Source organism: Hippocampus guttulatus, chromosome 22, assembly GCF_054856545.1.
Source record: "Hippocampus guttulatus isolate MCC_2025c chromosome 22, RoL_Hgut_1.0, whole genome shotgun sequence".
Lineage (NCBI taxonomy): Eukaryota > Metazoa > Chordata > Actinopteri > Syngnathiformes > Syngnathidae > Hippocampus > Hippocampus guttulatus.
The window spans coordinates 7,877,394-7,893,157 of record NC_141282.1 but is presented as its reverse complement, the minus strand read 5'-3'; the positions used below and the strand labels follow the sequence as shown (position 1 = coordinate 7,893,157).

General features: G+C 51.0%; 2 protein-coding genes across 6 annotated transcripts; one reads left to right on the top strand and one right to left on the bottom strand.

The window, feature by feature from the left end:
* Positions 1-135: 135 nt before the first annotated feature.
* LOC147186414 (laminin subunit beta-1-like) lies at positions 136-12,255 on the top strand. Of its 2 annotated transcripts, XM_086103195.1 has the most exons (33): positions 136-257; positions 477-652; positions 1,825-1,960; positions 2,766-2,839; positions 3,072-3,260; positions 3,344-3,407; positions 3,951-4,153; positions 4,221-4,341; positions 4,427-4,615; positions 4,699-4,875; positions 5,125-5,237; positions 5,306-5,385; positions 5,468-5,603; positions 5,679-5,837; positions 5,918-6,051; positions 6,126-6,246; positions 6,332-6,518; positions 6,617-6,760; positions 6,841-7,072; positions 7,137-7,300; positions 7,426-7,650; positions 7,754-7,971; positions 8,345-8,441; positions 9,073-9,442; positions 9,522-9,706; positions 9,788-10,029; positions 10,088-10,294; positions 10,364-10,508; positions 10,583-10,790; positions 10,872-11,013; positions 11,082-11,258; positions 11,331-11,490; positions 11,553-12,255. In XM_086103195.1, the coding sequence occupies exons 1-33, from the start codon at positions 224-226 to the stop codon at positions 11,687-11,689; spliced, it is 5,346 nt and encodes a 1,781-aa protein (XP_085959321.1). In that variant the 5' UTR covers positions 136-223; the 3' UTR covers positions 11,690-12,255. The 2 variants fall into 2 exon arrangements, with proteins under 2 accessions (XP_085959321.1, XP_085959320.1); XM_086103194.1 differs by lacking the exon at positions 136-257 and having other exon boundaries at positions 420-652.
* On the bottom strand, positions 3,127-15,557 carry eri1 (exoribonuclease 1). Of its 4 annotated transcripts, none has more exons than XM_086103207.1 (8): positions 15,172-15,557; positions 14,474-14,643; positions 14,183-14,399; positions 14,028-14,111; positions 13,571-13,680; positions 13,382-13,496; positions 12,388-12,735; positions 3,127-3,269 (listed from the first exon to the last, which is right to left on the bottom strand). In XM_086103207.1, exons 1-7 carry the CDS (start codon positions 15,244-15,246, stop codon positions 12,427-12,429), a joined length of 1,080 nt encoding a protein of 359 aa, XP_085959333.1. In that variant the 5' UTR covers positions 15,247-15,557; the 3' UTR covers positions 3,127-3,269; positions 12,388-12,426. The 4 variants fall into 4 exon arrangements, with proteins under 4 accessions (XP_085959333.1, XP_085959332.1, XP_085959334.1 ...); XM_086103206.1 differs by lacking the exon at positions 3,127-3,269 and adding an exon at positions 3,382-3,524; XM_086103208.1 differs by lacking the exon at positions 3,127-3,269 and adding an exon at positions 4,702-4,840.
* Positions 15,558-15,764: the final 207 nt, after the last annotated feature.

Genomic DNA, 15,764 nt, shown 5'->3' with positions numbered 1-15,764 from the left:
AGTTTTTCCAATTTAAACACATTTTGACCAACAGGAGGCGCACCACTGACATTTGGGAGGAGCTGTTGGTAGTGGGATACGGACTCCTCCAAGGAAAACTCCCACGCCTCAGAATTTCTTCTGTTCTCACACACGCACAAACTTCTAGAAAGAGAGAGAGAGAGAGAGACACACACATAGACAGGAGCCATCAAGACTCCGGACAGGCTGTGAGGGCTCCGACATGTCGCTGCTCATCCTTATTTCGACTACTTTTGGTGAGTTTAATGAATAGTGGAAGGTCTGTGAGGGAAATGTCATGTTTTGTTCATCGTTGCCAAAAAAGGAAACAACAACATGGCTCTTAATGGAAGCCACATGCCAGCTATTACTCACTTTGCCTGTCTTGACAGTAGCCGAGAGCTTAGGTTTAATACCGAGTGAGCTGGACGTGTGTGTGATGATGATGATGATGTGGTCCTCTCTTCTGCTCTCAGCGGTGCTGTGGTCTCCTGCCTGGACGCAGTTCCCCGAGTTGGCGGATGTGTGCACGGAAGGCAGCTGCTACCCGGCCACGGGGGATCTGCTGATCGGACGCGCCCACAAGCTCAACGCCTCGTCCACGTGCGGCCTGCGTGGAGGCGAAACCTTCTGCATCGTGGGACACCTGGAGGTGAGAAGATTTGCACGAAAATGGGAGACGCGCTCAGTAAATGCATCCTGACTGCTTGTAACTGTGTCGGGACACTGAAACCTCATAAAACTCCGAAGAGAATCCTGAGGCTGAGAAATTTGTGTAGGAGGTTGATTTATGATTTGCGCACTTCCTGGAGATGTTGCAGTAATATAATCAAGTACATATTTGGTAGCAGCCCAATGGTCATTCAATGAAATGTCCAAGTGTGAGAAAAAACACTGCTTCTGTGTAAGTCATTGTATTGAGTCATGTTATTACGCGATGTTTTTATGAAGTATAAAATCGTTGACATTTTTAATTCATGAAACATATTTGTAAGTTTGGTGTGGATCACAATGCGTACGTGGGCGCATGCGCTCAGTGCCAACTGGCCGTGGTGACGAGTGGGAGTGCAGACATTCGCGCGTCGACAATAAAAAGCTTTATGTGGCGGCACAAATGTTGGCCTGTATCCGTCGAAGCGGCGGCAGCGACTGGTCGCTTGGTGTGAAAGGTGTCCTTTTGGAGTCGCACGCACAGACACACACTATGGGCTGTCTTTGTGCTTCGGCAAGAGCAGCGTCTTCAAGAATGCGCGCTAAAATGAGAGCAGAGAGAATTTGGGAACTCTTCTCACTTTTCAACACAACTATAAACGCACGAGTGAGGCCTCATGCGTGGACATTGGAGCACAGACACAGACCAGGCTGACGTGACGCGGTAAACGTCGTTCATTTACTTTGTTGATGTTCGGCGGCCCCGATGCGCTGCAGCTGTGTTTAGGAGGAATTGTGAAACGTTTACCAGAGGTCACACACTTGTGCCTTCCCAATATGGCTGCCGCACACGTGTCGGAAGCGCCATGCTCGCTGCAATTTGCCCATCGAGCGCTTTCAGAACTAAGATGAGATGCACTCGAGTGCAGTGATTCCAAAGCAAAATGATCCAATTTGTGCTTCGGAATCGATCACATATTTTCCCCCCACCAATGTGTCCTTGCTAATCCATCTATGCCAGCGATGCGCTGTGACAAAACACTCTTGCGCGAGAAGGCAGAATGTGTAGCAAACCCATGTATTACTTGGTATATGTTGCCTCATTAAATGTCAGGCTAGTGCCATCGAGCAAATTCACATCAGAGGTCTCTCATGGCATGGTTTCGCCATCAGGAGGAGACCAACTGCTTCCCGTGCGACTCCAGGGACCCGTACGACGAGGACGTCAACACGCTGAGCCACACCATCGAGAACGTGGTCACCACCTTTGCCCCCAACCGCCTCAAGACGTGGTGGCAGTCGCAAAACGGTGAGTCCGAGGAGGCCGCGACGTTCCCGTGAGAAGCCGACTAATGAGAAGACGGCCGGATCGCAGTTTTGGGGTGGGGCGTGCGGGCGAGAAACAGGTGTGCATGCGTATCAAAGTACACATTAGGAAGGGTGCTAATGAGACACATGAGCCCCCTTTGACAACATGGAAGATCTTCATCTCGTGAAGAAGCCATCGCACTGAACAGTGTGGAAACGTGACAGGTGCTCAATCCATCGAATCGTTGTGTTCCGTCACCATGTTCACGCATGAACGGGCTTATTAATGGACCGCTAATTTATGGGAACAGATGCGGGATGAACCCTGCGTGTTTTGAGTGTGTCTAAAGCAGGAATCCCGTCATCTGCTTTTTTTGGGAGGGAGTGGTGGGAATGACCAGCAGCCAGCGCGGCAGATGGCTGCGAAGCAGCAGGAAGCTGCAGATGCGGCGCAGTTTCGTTTGGGATTTCCTAATTCCCTCGTAGCGACCGGTCCAACATTACTCGCACTACTGCGTTGTGCGTGCGTCTGTGGATGTTGTAGCGCACCAGCTCTCTCGCTCCTTTTTGCCTTTCTCCTCCTATGATCTATTTGTTCATTAATAATGTCGATATTTGAGTATTGATCATATCCTGTATAGTTATGCATCATGGGCACCTCGATAAGCCCAGCAAACCCACTTAAAAAATAAATAAATTGCAACATTTCATGACTTTTTTTTTTGTATCTACAATTCACGTAGAAGTGCCAGCTGTGTGTCGACGCTGCGGCGCAGAAAGTGTTATTGTTGGTGTCCTGTGTGCAGGTGTGGAGAATGTGACCATCAAGCTGGACCTGGAGGCAGAGTTCCATTTCACCCACCTCATCATGACTTTTAAGGTGCCGCTTCTCACACACGTTTAAGTGAATGGTGGAAAAGGTCCCGTGAGATACAGCCGGCGGGGGCCAACTGTGGCGAAGGAATGTGAATGAGCGGTGGGAAGAGAGGAAGGCGGATCATTTCGTCAGGGTGATGGCGGCCAGCTGGACTGACGCTGCCCGTGACATCAGCCGACATTCCGACGCGTTGATGACGTGCGTGAACTTCTGCGGCTTTGTCGCTTACCTTCAGACGTTCCGGCCGGCCGCCATGGTGATCGAGCGTTCGATGGACTTTGGGAAGACGTGGCAGGTGTACCGCTACTTTGCCTACGATTGCCGGACGGCATTTCCCGGCGTGTCCCCGGGGCCCATGGTGAAGGTGGACGACATCATCTGCGACTCGCACTACTCAGACATCGAACCCTCCACCGAGGGAGAGGTCCGTTTCCTGAAACCACAACAAACAATAAACACGCAGAGTCACTGAAGGAATCAAATGGACGTTTCCTCACCGTTTCCCAGGTGATCTTCCGGGTGCTGGAGCCCGCCTTTGAGATCGAGGACCCATACAGCTTGAGGATTCAGAGTAAGATGCTCTTGAGATCCTTCCATCTCACTTGACCGCTGACCCCACTGGCGAGCAGGGCACTTCCTTTTAACCCCACCAGGAAGGGAAGCTTGGAAAATTCCAGCAAAATGAAGTCTGGGAAATGAGGTCAGACGGGAAGAAAACACCGGGAGGGAATTTCGCACGTGGAGGAGGATATGGCCATGTACACAAGACTTTTCCCCTCACTCAAAACAATCTTTGTCCACAGCAAGTGCGTTAAAAAAAAAATATCACACAGACATAAGGGGGATGAACCATCACGCTGTTAGTGGCACGCACTGGAGGAGGAGGGGGCGACTTGGCACCCAAGGGTATGGTGCCCGGCTCAAGGAGTGAGGGCCTGTTTGGGGTAGCTGGTCGATCGCTGCATCCTCTCCGGTGCTGACAAACTTATTGACATATTTTCCCGCTGGTCGATAACTTGAATCGGGATTCGGAGGGTGCCAGGTGGTGCTCCTCGCCATTTGGCCATGAAGGCCCCCTCCAAAAGGCTTTCATGTCATGTCCTTTGCTCCGCAGACATGTTGAAGATCACCAACCTGCGTGTTAACTTCCTGAAGCTGCACACGCTGGGAGACAACCTACTGGACACGCGCAAGGAGGTGACAGAGAAGTACTACTACGCGCTCTACGACATGGTCGTCCGTGGCAACTGCTTCTGCTACGGACACGCCTCCGAGTGCGCCCCCATCGACGGAGCACCGACGGGAGCCGAGGGAATGGTGGGCGACACGCGTGGTTCGCCTGCGTCCGCAACAAGGACGTCCTTCTGATGAGCGCGTTGTGTAGGTTCACGGGCGGTGCGTGTGCAACCACAACACAGAGGGCCTGAACTGCGAGCGATGCAAGGCCTTCCATCACGATCTCCCCTGGAGGCCCGCCGAAGGCCGCAACGCACACGCTTGCAAGAGTAAGACTTGCGACTCCCTCTAATAACCTTTCCACGTTCCTAAAAGAACACAAAGAGCTGAACATCGCCGCCGTCTCCTCTCCAGGGTGCGAGTGCAACCAGCACTCGGGTTCCTGCCACTTCGACATGGCCGTCTACATGACCACGGGTAACGTCAGCGGCGGCGTGTGCGACCACTGTCAGCACAACACGGTGGGTCGCCAGTGCGAGCAGTGTGCTCCCTTCTTCTATCAGCACCCCAACCGAGACCTGCGGGACCCCAACGTCTGCGAGCGTATGTTATGAACAAGTCCCACGCGCGGCGTAACATCGCCGCTCCCTTCTTGAAGTCGTCTCTCATGAGAATCTTCTCCACAGCTTGTAACTGTGACCCGGTGGGATCCCTGCAAGGGGGGCTTTGCGATGCCAGGACCGACGTGGGCGCCGGACTCATCTCGGGCCAGTGTCGCTGCAAAGACCACGTTGAGGGGATGCGCTGCGACCACTGCAAACACGGTCACTATGGATTGGGAAAAGGCCCGCAAGGATGCCTGGGTAAGAACACCAAATCACAGTATGGACTCAAGTAAGAATTAAGAACTCTCGGACATAGAAAAAAAAAAAACACTGCTCCCACAAAGTTAGATGCGTCCAAAATTTCTTGCTAAGAGGAAGACAACTGAAGACGAGAGTGTACTTTCCATAGCTCAAGTTTTAAAATTCTAGTCCCACTCTCATGTTCTTACCACGCATCTACACAACCGCAATAGCCTTACAGAATTTTTGCGTTGTGCGCTTTGGCAGCTTGTGCCTGCAGTCCACTGGGAACGCTGCCGGGAAGCAACTCCTGTGACTCGGAGTCAGGAAGGTGCTTCTGCAAGCGTCTGGTCAGCGGCCACGAATGCGACCAGTGTCTGGTAGGAAGCCTGAGTTTGTGCAGGTCTAGAGCTCAGTCGTATCCTGACCAACATGCGCTCTACCACAGCCGCAACACTGGGGTCTGTCCAATGACATGGATGGATGTAGACCATGTGACTGCGACAAGGGAGGGGCTCTCAACAATGAGTATGTCCTCTCATCAATTACGGTTGTACAAAACAACCACAATAAGAATCAAATAAAAATCCCTGATTGTGCCATTCCACAGCTGCGACCCGGTGTCTGGACAGTGCCAATGCAGGGAGCACATTTTCGGCAGGCGCTGCAACCAACTTGAGTCCGGCTTCTACTTCACGGCTCTGGACCACTACACCTATGAGGCTGAGGACGCCCAACACGGACCTGTGAGCACACCAACACACCACCGATCTCCTGTTCCGGAGAAGATGATTTTTCAAAAACGAGTGCCCGTATGATAGGGAGTGGCAGTGGTTCAGCGACCATACCCTCTGGATCGTAGCCCCACGTGGACTGGAATGGGATTCGTTAATGTACCAGAGGGAGCCTATTTAGAGTTTAACATCGACAACATCCCAGACTCCATGGACTACGATGTGCTCATCCGCTACGAGCCACAGGTTAGCTTCTTCGCTTTGTTTCGACTGACTTTGAGGCTCTTAATCATCGAGAGTGACCAAGATCTGGTGCTCGGCAATAGCTTCCGGAGCAGTGGGAGCAGGTTGACATCAGAGTCCAGCGCCCCGTCTTCAACCCTCCCAACTACTCCGCCTACTGCAGTGGTTCCGCCAGTGATGGAGATGAGCAATACGTCTCTCTGCCACCCGGTTCAAGGTCAGGCAACCGAAGCGTGCACCACAAATGCAGGATGATCCTCCTTCTCACCGTATCATCCCTGCTTCCTGCAGACACGTGTTACTGCCCACCCCCGTGTGTTTTGAGAAGGGACAGAACTACACAGTCCACATCGGCCTGCCGCTCTACTCGTCCTACAGCGACATGCACAGCCCTTATACCCTCATCGATTCAGTACGTTTCCGTCAGACATCAGCCGTGCATCCTTGAGACATGATTAGTATGCCCTCCCACCCCCCGTTCCTCTTCTTCTTTGCAGCTGGTGTTGATGCCCCGGGTCCGGGAGCTGGAAGTATTCTTGGGCACAGAGGGTGAAGCAGCCTGGGTTACGTTCCAACGCTACCGCTGCCTGGAGAGCAGCCAGAGCGTGGTCAAGAGCCCGATGACAGACATCTGCAGCGACTACATTTTCAGCGTTTCTGCACTGCTGCACAAAGGAGCCATGCGTACGTTTCTTTGAAAACAAAGTGAACCGTGTCCTCTGTAATGACAGAATCATCTACGCCCCGGACATCTCACGGTCACGTTTGTTTTCTTTTCCCAGCGTGCCAGTGTGACCCGCAAGGTTCTGTCAGCGCTGTGTGCGAGGCCAGCGGAGGCCAGTGTCACTGTCGACCCAAAGTGGTCGGCAGGAACTGTGACCACTGTGCCCCCGCCACCTTCCTCTTCAGCCCCGCCGGATGCAGACGTAAGTGTTTGGCAGAAGTTGCGGAGGTGCTTCTCCCCGTTCGCTTCCAGACGTAGTCAGACTTCAATTTCTTGGCCCAGTCTGCGAATGTGATCCTCGAGGGTCAATTGGCGCCCTTTGCCACGAATCGACCGGGCAGTGCAACTGTGTTCCCGGGGCCGCGGGGCGCCAGTGTGCCCATTGCCTGCCAGGATTTTGGGGGTTTCCTCATTGTCGACCATGTCAATGCAACGGCCACAGTGAAGCGTGCCACCCCGAGACCGGAGAGTGCCAAGGCTGCCGAGACTTAACCACCGGACACTACTGTGAGAGGTACGAGGGAGGGGGAATTTCCGCATACTTCCTCAATCGCGTCATTGTCGCTTCAACCTCACAGATGTCTGAATGGTTACCATGGTGACCCAGAGTTGGGCTCCGGCAGCCACTGTCGACCATGTTTGTGCCCCGACGGCCCGCAGAGCGCACGTCAGTTTGCCGACAGCTGCTACACGGAGGCCGACACTAACCAGCTGGTGTGCGTGTGTAGCCCCGGCTATAAAGGTACAACGCACGCAGCAAAACTTGACAATTGGATTTGTCTTTGGTGCAGGTATGAAAGCGACTCTGTCATTCAATCCTGCCTGAAAGCTTCTTTTTTTCCCATTTTCTCGGACCGCTTCCTTTAGGTGCCAGGTGTGACGAGTGTGCCCCAGGTCACTTCGGCAACCCGCTGGTGCCCGGCGGGCGTTGCTTGGCGTGCCAGTGCAACGGCAACATCAACATGGAAGACCCGGGATCCTGCGACGCTCGGACAGGCTCGTGTCTCACGTGTCTGTACCACACGGATGGCTATGCCTGCCAGCACTGCACTACCGGTTACTATGGCAATGCCGCCACTCAAAGTTGCAGAAGTGAGTGGAGACATGTTTGTTGCAAAAAGTGCGATGCTTTTTAGGTGGATGCTGGAGGGGTCATCCCACAAATTCTTAATAAGCTTGATTGGTTGTCTTGCAGAGTGCATGTGCCAGCCAGCGGGCACGGCGCCACATGCGTGTTCATCGGCAGACGAGTGCCAGTGTGACCAGCACAGCGGCCAATGCGCCTGCCTGCCCAACGTGGTCGGCCAGAACTGCGAGCGCTGCGCGCAGGACACTTGGAACATGGCGAGCGGAGCGGGCTGCCAGCACTGTGACTGTGACCCGGTCCACTCCTTTGGCTCCTCCTGTGATGAGGTGAGTCCCGGTAGCATGAACATCCTTTGAATTCTCAATGACAGCAAAGTGACCTACGTCATCAGAAGCGGGGGCGGGTGCCTGTGAAATGTTCTCATGTTCCGGGTCCAGCTGGTTGGGAATTGCTGCTCTCGCTTTTGCAGTATGATTCGATTTTCTGCTCAGACACACACGCACACACACAAACAACACAGCCACCCAAAGCCAGCACAGACACAAAGTATCTTTTTTTTTTTTTGGTCCTGGCTCCACGCCATCAGAGGAAGGAAGTTCTGCAAAGGGACAATAGAAGTACAAAGGTCCATTGTGCATCTTGATCCAAAGACACGGCACTTTTGTTTGAAAAAGTAAAAGTGTTTTCTTTGGCTTCTAGGTGACGGGACGGTGCTCGTGTAAACCGGGTTTCGGTGGCAGGACGTGTCGGGAATGCAGGGAGCTCTTCTGGGGGGATCCAGAAGTCAAGTGTCACGGTATGGTAAATTAAAGCTGAAAGAAGGGCAGGCCCTCCATATCGTTTGATGACCAAGTAGAACAATGTTGTGCCCCCATGCGGCGACTGCATCCTATTTCGTCTCTTTTCAAAGCCATTCTAACCATCAGCCCTTGTGGAGCAAAATGGTATCATGAGACAACAGACACTCAAAACGGCTGCTGGCTCCGGGAATGACCTTGTGTTCTCTGCTCATGAGAACCAGATGTTCAAGAAATCCCAGGCTTCTCTGTTTTGTTTTTTTTCTTCTTCGTCCCAGTAGCACTCACGGGACCCAAGAATCCTTCACGATTCCCACTTATAGGTTTATCCAAGCTGTTAAATCTCTGAGGCGGGACCGCTGGTTGGTACTGAGTATACAGATTGTTGAGTGGGAGTAGTCATCCTTTAAGTCGAAGCGTCCACACACGTTCCAAAGCGATTCCACCTTAAAGCGCCCTACATCTGGAAAATAAGAGCAGTCTGACTTCTCGTGCAGGCTTGTGGGGGAAGTTAAAGTCAGGATGAGTGTTTTATTTACAGGACAGGAAAAGATGAAAGCCGATTCTCTTCCCCGAGGAGATGTCGACATGACTGAGGCCTTTAGTATGCGGGTCCCCCTTTTTTTGCAGCTTGCGACTGCGACCTCCGTGGGATTTCCAGCGAGCAGTGTGATCGGGCGAGCGGACACTGCACATGCGTGGCGAGCGTGTCGGGCCCACGGTGCGACAAATGCGCCAGGGGCTACCAGGGGGACTTTCCCGACTGCCAGCCTTGTCACCAGTGCTTCGCCACGTGGGACCGGGTGGTCGAAGAGCTGACGAACCAAACGCGGCGATTGGAGGCAAAGGTGACAGAACTGCAGACCAGCGGCGTGACGGCACCGTACCAAGACTTAGTGACCAGCCTGGAGACCAACGTCAAGACCGTCATGGAGATTGTGCAGAGTAACCCTGCAGCGGTGAAGCTGGAGGAGATCCAGGACCTGATGCACCAGATCACGTAAGTCCACAAAGGCTGCACATCCTGTCCCTTCATTCAATGATTTCTCGAGCACTTTTCATTGGACTCTCCTCCTCAGTGGCGTTATGTCCTACGTGGACGGAAAGGTTAACACAACAGAGGAGACCTTGAACGTCCTCCAGAGTGAGGTCAGCGCCAGCGACGCTAACTTGGACGAGCTGACGGACCGGGCAAACCGCTTGGAGCGCCGTGTCCAGGAGCTCAGGCAGAAGGTGTATGATGCCAAGAACGCCAACTTTCAGGGTGACAATTCAACTCACTTCAACATTTAAACTTTTCAGCACAACAACCTGACGTGCTCCTGGGATTGATTTATTCATTTAGGGGCCATGGACACCATCACAGAGGCAAACCAAGAGTCGCTCATAGCGGAAATCCGAGTCAATGCCTCCACCGGTGATCCTGGGAACACCGTGGAGCAGTCGGCGGTACTTCGTACGGTGACTGAGGAGAAGCTGAACGGCAGCCGGAAGGAGTTTGATCGCAAGCATCAGCGAAACACACAGAAGATGGACAAGCTCAAGAACGAGCTGGAGAAACTGGATCTGTCAAATCTCAGCAAGAAGGTGAAATTCTCACAAAGCGACTCTCAAGGGACAAGGTGCTCATTCATCTCTTCGGCAGATGTGCGGCGCCGCGGCCGATGGCGACGAGTGCGCCGGCTCCGCTTGTGGCGGATTGGGCTGCGCGGATAAGGACGGTGTCGCCCGGTGTGGCGGCGAAGGATGTCAAGGCCTCGTCGCGATCACCCAAACCGCTCTCAAGTCAGCCAAGGAGCTCGATGTGGAAATCCTGGCAGCCGTGCAGGAGGTGGACAAGCTCTCCAGGATGGTGAGTGGACGGGTCAGCAGTACTTCCATTTTTGGGGCGGACGTTGGGAAAGACAAAGTTTGGTTTCAGGTGTGGGAGGCCAGCAATCGAGCAAGGGAGGCCAAGGTGAACGCTCAACGGGTGCTGGTCAAATCCAACCAGAGCAAAGAGCGGGTGGAGCAGAGCAACGAGCAACTGCGCCGCCTCATCAAAGACATACGAGACCTGCTCATGAGTGAGTATGGCTGCTCCCTGCCCCCTCAACCCCCCCCCCCCCAACATCTCTGAGACACGTCATTAACTGCGCAGACGACAAGGCCAATGCATCCGTCATCGAGGCAGTGGCCAACGAGGTCCTAGCCCTAGATATGCCCACGTCGACGGAGAAGCTGCAGGAGCTGACCAGGGAAATCAAGGAGAAGGTCAAGGCTCTGACCAACGTGGAAAACATTCTCATCCAGAGTGCCGACGACATGAAAGCTGCGAAGGAGCTGTTGAAGCAGGCCGAGGCCGCCAAGTAAGAAAAGCGGTTCACCGAAGATGAGACGGGCATCCCCAGTCGATTAAGCGGGAGCTGCTGCTCTTGTCTGTCCATCAGTCAGGACGCATCAGACTTGACGGAGCGGTCACAAGCGCTGAAGACGGCTCTGGACGAGACCGAGCGTGCTCAGAGCCTTGCCGTGGATGCCATCCAACTGGCCCAGAGCAACACCAAGGGAACTCTGGACTTGCTCCTTTCCGTGAGCGTGATCTCTGCAAGCGCGTGGCGGCCGCGTGTTTCCGCGTGACATACAGCGGTGTTTTGCAGGTGGACTCAGAGACGGCGTCGTCGGAGCAGCGTCTTGGAAACACCACGGGCCTGCTGCTGCAGCTGGAGCGCGAGGTGGGCCTCCTACGGCAGACCGGGCTCGAGGTCAACAGCATGGCGGAGACGGCCGACTGGATCAGCGAACGTGCCAAGGAGGAGGCCGACGAGGCCCAGCAGGTGGCGCGCAAACACACCCTTTGACTTGAATCAGCCTCGTCAGTGTGTGACCCTTCATCCGTGGCTGAAAAGGAGTTTGACACGGAGGTGAAGGACAAACTGGAGGAGGTGGAGGACCTGGTGGAGGACAAGGGGGAGTCGGTGCTGCAGGCGAGGAGACGAGCAGACGAACTGCAGCAGGAGGCCAGGGAGCTTCTGGCTCAGAGCAGCGGCAAACTCAAGAGACTACAAGGTAGGTTTGGAGGCACACGGCTCATGGTTACAAAGCCACAAATCGTCATTCTGCTCTCTCAGAGCTGGAGAGCTCCTACGAGGACCACCAGAGAACCATTGAGGCGAAAGCAGCAGAGCTGGCCGAGCTGGAGGAGACCGCCCGCCGCATCTTGGATGACATCAGCCACAAGGTGATGCTCTACAGCACCTGCCTGTGAAAAAAAGGAGCGAGGCTCCTCTGAAAGCAGACATGTGACATGACCAATGAGGCAGCTTTAGTCGCCATGTTGACTCTTCTGCAGTCAATCGTGCGAGTTGTGACCAAAACCACTAGACACCTAACGGACCTCTGTGCCACTAAGCCAAAGTAGGAACAAATGAGCAGAGCCTACTCATCAAGAATTCGGGATACCGGGCTTTGTGAATTTTGCTGTTCAGATTCTTGTTAGAGAACAAAAAGTACAGAAATATTCAACAGTTGGAGATGCGTATTTTACCTTCTTCCTGAAATTTCAACACAAAAGCACAACATGCCTCCATTTTTTGTGTCACCATACGAGTTTTTGACTGAATGGATTAAGAGGCATAGTATTCAGAAACTTATTGACAAAATATGTTTCAAGTCTCTTGGAATTAGTGTGTGGAATCATACTTAACCAAAAACATTTCTTTCCTGTACAAGGAAAATAAAATGTAACTTTTTATTCCCAAAATAAAACCATTGAAGCATTTGTTTAATCAATTATTGGGATTTTTTTTTTAAATAAAGTTTGACCCACAGCCACTTTAGCAGCAGTGTTTATTCCTGTTGAAAGAGATCTTACAAAAAACCCAACAGCAACAGTGTTTACTTCTCACATTCTGAACAAATTAACTGCCTTTAATGGACATGTAGAAGCATCACATGTGGACTCACTCTGTGCTGGTGTTGTGCCGGCGTGTGATCCCGGAAGCGTCAAGATGGCATTAAGGAAGGGGGGGAAAAAGACCCCTCACTCTTGGCAACGTGGACGTGCGTCCCCTTATTGCGGGTGCCCGGCCAGCGAGGAGGCGGGGCTCCGTCCATGGGAGCCCAGCTGGGGACGGAGACCAGCTGGCCGTCGTGCAAGTGCTCGTTGACGCGCAGCTGGCAGCCGTCCTGCAGCATGCGCAGCGCGACGCGGGCAATGTTGCGCGAGTCGTCCAGGCCCGAATGGGGGCGGCCTTCATACTGCAGGCCTAGCTTGTCCAGCATGGTGCTCAGCTTGGTCTGCGTGCGCGGCACCTTTTGGCAGGGCACACAGCGAGTTACTGGCTTCCTGTCAAAAGTACCTAGAGGAGCCGCGCCTTCGGATTCCAGAAATATAGGAGTGGGAAGGACGGGACCCTGCTTTTTGAATTACTGTGAGGGAAAATATTGGCTGGGGGGACATAAAATCAAGTCAAAACGTTTTCTCATGCGCGTGTCTCCCTCTGCTGGCCGTTCGACGCAACGCAAAGATTTTAAGTGGTTAGTTTAATGAAGGAAGCTACATGCTACAAAACCGATTTTCCGGTGTATAGTATTTTACTTTTTTCATTTTGCTGTCCCACCCAAAAAGAGGATGGAACAGTCTTTTTTTTTTTTACATGTCTATATATTTTTTAATTATTATTAGTGAGCCAGAAAGGGCTTTTTAATTGATCTGTGGTGAATATATAGAGTTTTGTTCCTCCCCCCAAAAAGTCATTAACTGAAGCGACCTCCATATAACTATTGAAATTTTAGATTTTAAAAATGGAAGATATCTATATCAGTGAATTCATTTCACCATTTCTTTTTCACGTTTTAGAAGTCAATTTGGGATGTGATTTGCGACATGTTTGCATTCATTTTAAAAAGCTCCCTATTTGTGCACTATTATTAACAGTCATGAATGCAAAATCCAAACCTTGTAGAAGTTGCCGTAAGACTTGCGGATGTTGATCCACTTCCTGGCAAACCGCGGGTATCGGATCTGGCTGATGCGACACTGGATGTTGAGGAACTTGCTCATGTCCCACGCCCTGCACAAGGCGGGGAAAAAGATGTGGGATTTCACCAAGCTTTGCTGAAATGAGAACAAAAGAGTGACACCTACCCATCCGTGAGGAACGTATATTTGTACTTTGTGCCCAACTCCCTCTCCTCAAGCCACTTCACAACTCGCTTCAGGACGGCCGGGAACGGCTTGGCCGCGTCCACCTTGTCCTGGTGCATAAAAACACAATTTACTCTTTAACTCAACCGAAGCTGAAATCTGTAAAAAGAACCGCAGTGAACCATGATGTTGAAGGACGTACACGGTATCTGTAGACTTAACAAACCCAATTTTAAGACCTTGTAAGGACAATTTGAAGAAAAAAATAAAAATAAATGAAGAGCCCCTTTTTTTCCCTAAAAATGCCCACTCAGTATTATGTCACAATGTTTTGACTTGAATTGAACTCTACACTCAAAGCTTTGAAATTCAGATGAAAGAATTGTGCATTTCTGAAAATTAAATTCAAGACTACAGCTGACAGCCTGAGGAGATCACAAGGGGAAATAAAACCGACCTGCGTAATTCCCGTGAGCTTCACACAAAAATCTGAGAGCGTTGGGTACAATTCAGGTTTAACGTATTCCTGAAACGTTCCCACCTGAGGAAATAAAAATAAGTGATTAGACAATGAGAGAAAAGTTGGTAGTTTTTTTTGGGCATTCCTCTTACAATCTCCAAGGTGTGCGTGCTGATGAGCACCATTGGGAATTCGATGATTTCATGCAGGAAGTCTGGTGGGTTGTCCTCCTCGCACGTGGCCTCAAAGTCCACCACACAGATGTAGTCGTAGAAGAGGTCTGGCGGCCCGGAGTCGGCCGCTGACTGCGTCAGCTTCTGCTTCTTGTAGTGGCTCTTCAGTCGCTTCTTCATCACGTCCTTCACGCCCCTTTGCCAACAAAACACCAAAGTGACGTGAGTGCCACTTCCCATGCGGAGACGTCGCCGGGCGCCTGGTCCTACCTTGTGTCCAGCTTGAGCTGAGACAGCTTGAGACGCAACTCCTCCTTGGACATGCGGTTGATGTGACCGTTGGCCAAGGCGATCTCCTTGTACACGGGGTGGCTGAAGTCGCTGTTGGACGCCTGAGGAGTTTCTCCTTCTTTGGGACACATGGTGCTGCTGGGCTTCATCTGACGAATAATTACATCATACTTTTAAAAAGCCTACGAGTAATTTCATAGAGACACTTTGAATGAAGTTTTTTTTTTTTGTTGATCAATATTACTGCACTTTTGCATTCATGTCTAACTGTACTTTAAATATGTGTCCGAATTGGGTATGCTGCCATTGTGGCTTTTTGTTATTGTATTACAATGACTCCAAGTACCACACACAAAATCCTTTTTTCTTGTTTCAATTCAGAGACCCCTGCAAAATGTTCGGTCACCTTTCATCTATAAATCTTCATTGAGACGCAAAGAACCTGTCGTGTTTGTCTTTTTTTTTTGACTGCGGCAAAAGCACAGCAACAGGATTGGGTTCAAAAGTCCAAGGCTTGAATTTTCAGTTATCTTGATTTAATTATCTTGTCTCGTAAGTGTCTTTTTTTCTCCCCTACAACTGTAGTATTGTTTATACTTTAAATGAACAAGCATCGACATACACCTCGTTGTGTGAACATTGCCTTAAACGCGATAAAATTGGCGGACATTACAAACCTGCTCGTCGTCGTCTCTATTTGCCGTCTTGACGTTCACGTCCTTGCCATCAATATTTTCCATGTGCTCCTCCATTTAAGGTCATACGTCCCCCAAAAAAATATTGAATAAAAGAATGAATACATAAAAAAACAGCGAAATGAGCCTCACTTAGCTTAACATGTCAACATAGCCAACCGAGGCAGAGTGATTGGCGCGCTCTGAGGTTGAAACAGACTTTCGTCACTTGCACTGGTCGTAACTAAAATTATTTTAAAAGTATTAACAATCCGTAAATATAGCGCTGGTGTTAAAAGAAGACAACAGCTGTTGTCAGTGAAAGAAACAGGAAAGCATTTTCTTTCAACTTTTTTTCCGTTGGGCTAACTTCCGTTTAGGGGTTAAACAGAACAGAAACAGTGCCACCTTGTGGGGTGGATGGCATACTGACCCTCATTTACACTGAGGCTTCCTGTCATAATTGTTGAATTTAAATCAATATATTTGTCTTAATTGTTTTTATTTAGTTGAATGATTACATATTTTGTTAATTGATAAAGTGTCAATTATACATTAAAAACTACGAAAAATATCAACTTCACGTGCTCCTGAGA

Coding starts and splice junctions, on each gene's coding strand:
- LOC147186414 (XM_086103194.1), top strand. CDS start 440: ATGATGATGATGATGTGGTCCTCTCTTCTGCTCTCAGCGGTGCTGTGG. Junction 4,342..4,426: donor CAACGCACACGCTTGCAAGA/GTAAGACTTGCG, acceptor TCTCCTCTCCAG/GGTGCGAGTGCAACCAGCAC. Junction 4,876..5,124: donor AGGCCCGCAAGGATGCCTGG/GTAAGAACACCA, acceptor GCGCTTTGGCAG/CTTGTGCCTGCAGTCCACTG.
- eri1 (XM_086103207.1), bottom strand. CDS start 15,246: ATGGAGGAGCACATGGAAAATATTGATGGCAAGGACGTGAACGTCAAG. Junction 13,681..14,027: donor AGCTCACGGGAATTACGCAG/GTCGGTTTTATT, acceptor TTTATGCACCAG/GACAAGGTGGACGCGGCCAA. Junction 12,736..13,381: donor CTTACGGCAACTTCTACAAG/GTTTGGATTTTG, acceptor CCCTGCCAAAAG/GTGCCGCGCACGCAGACCAA.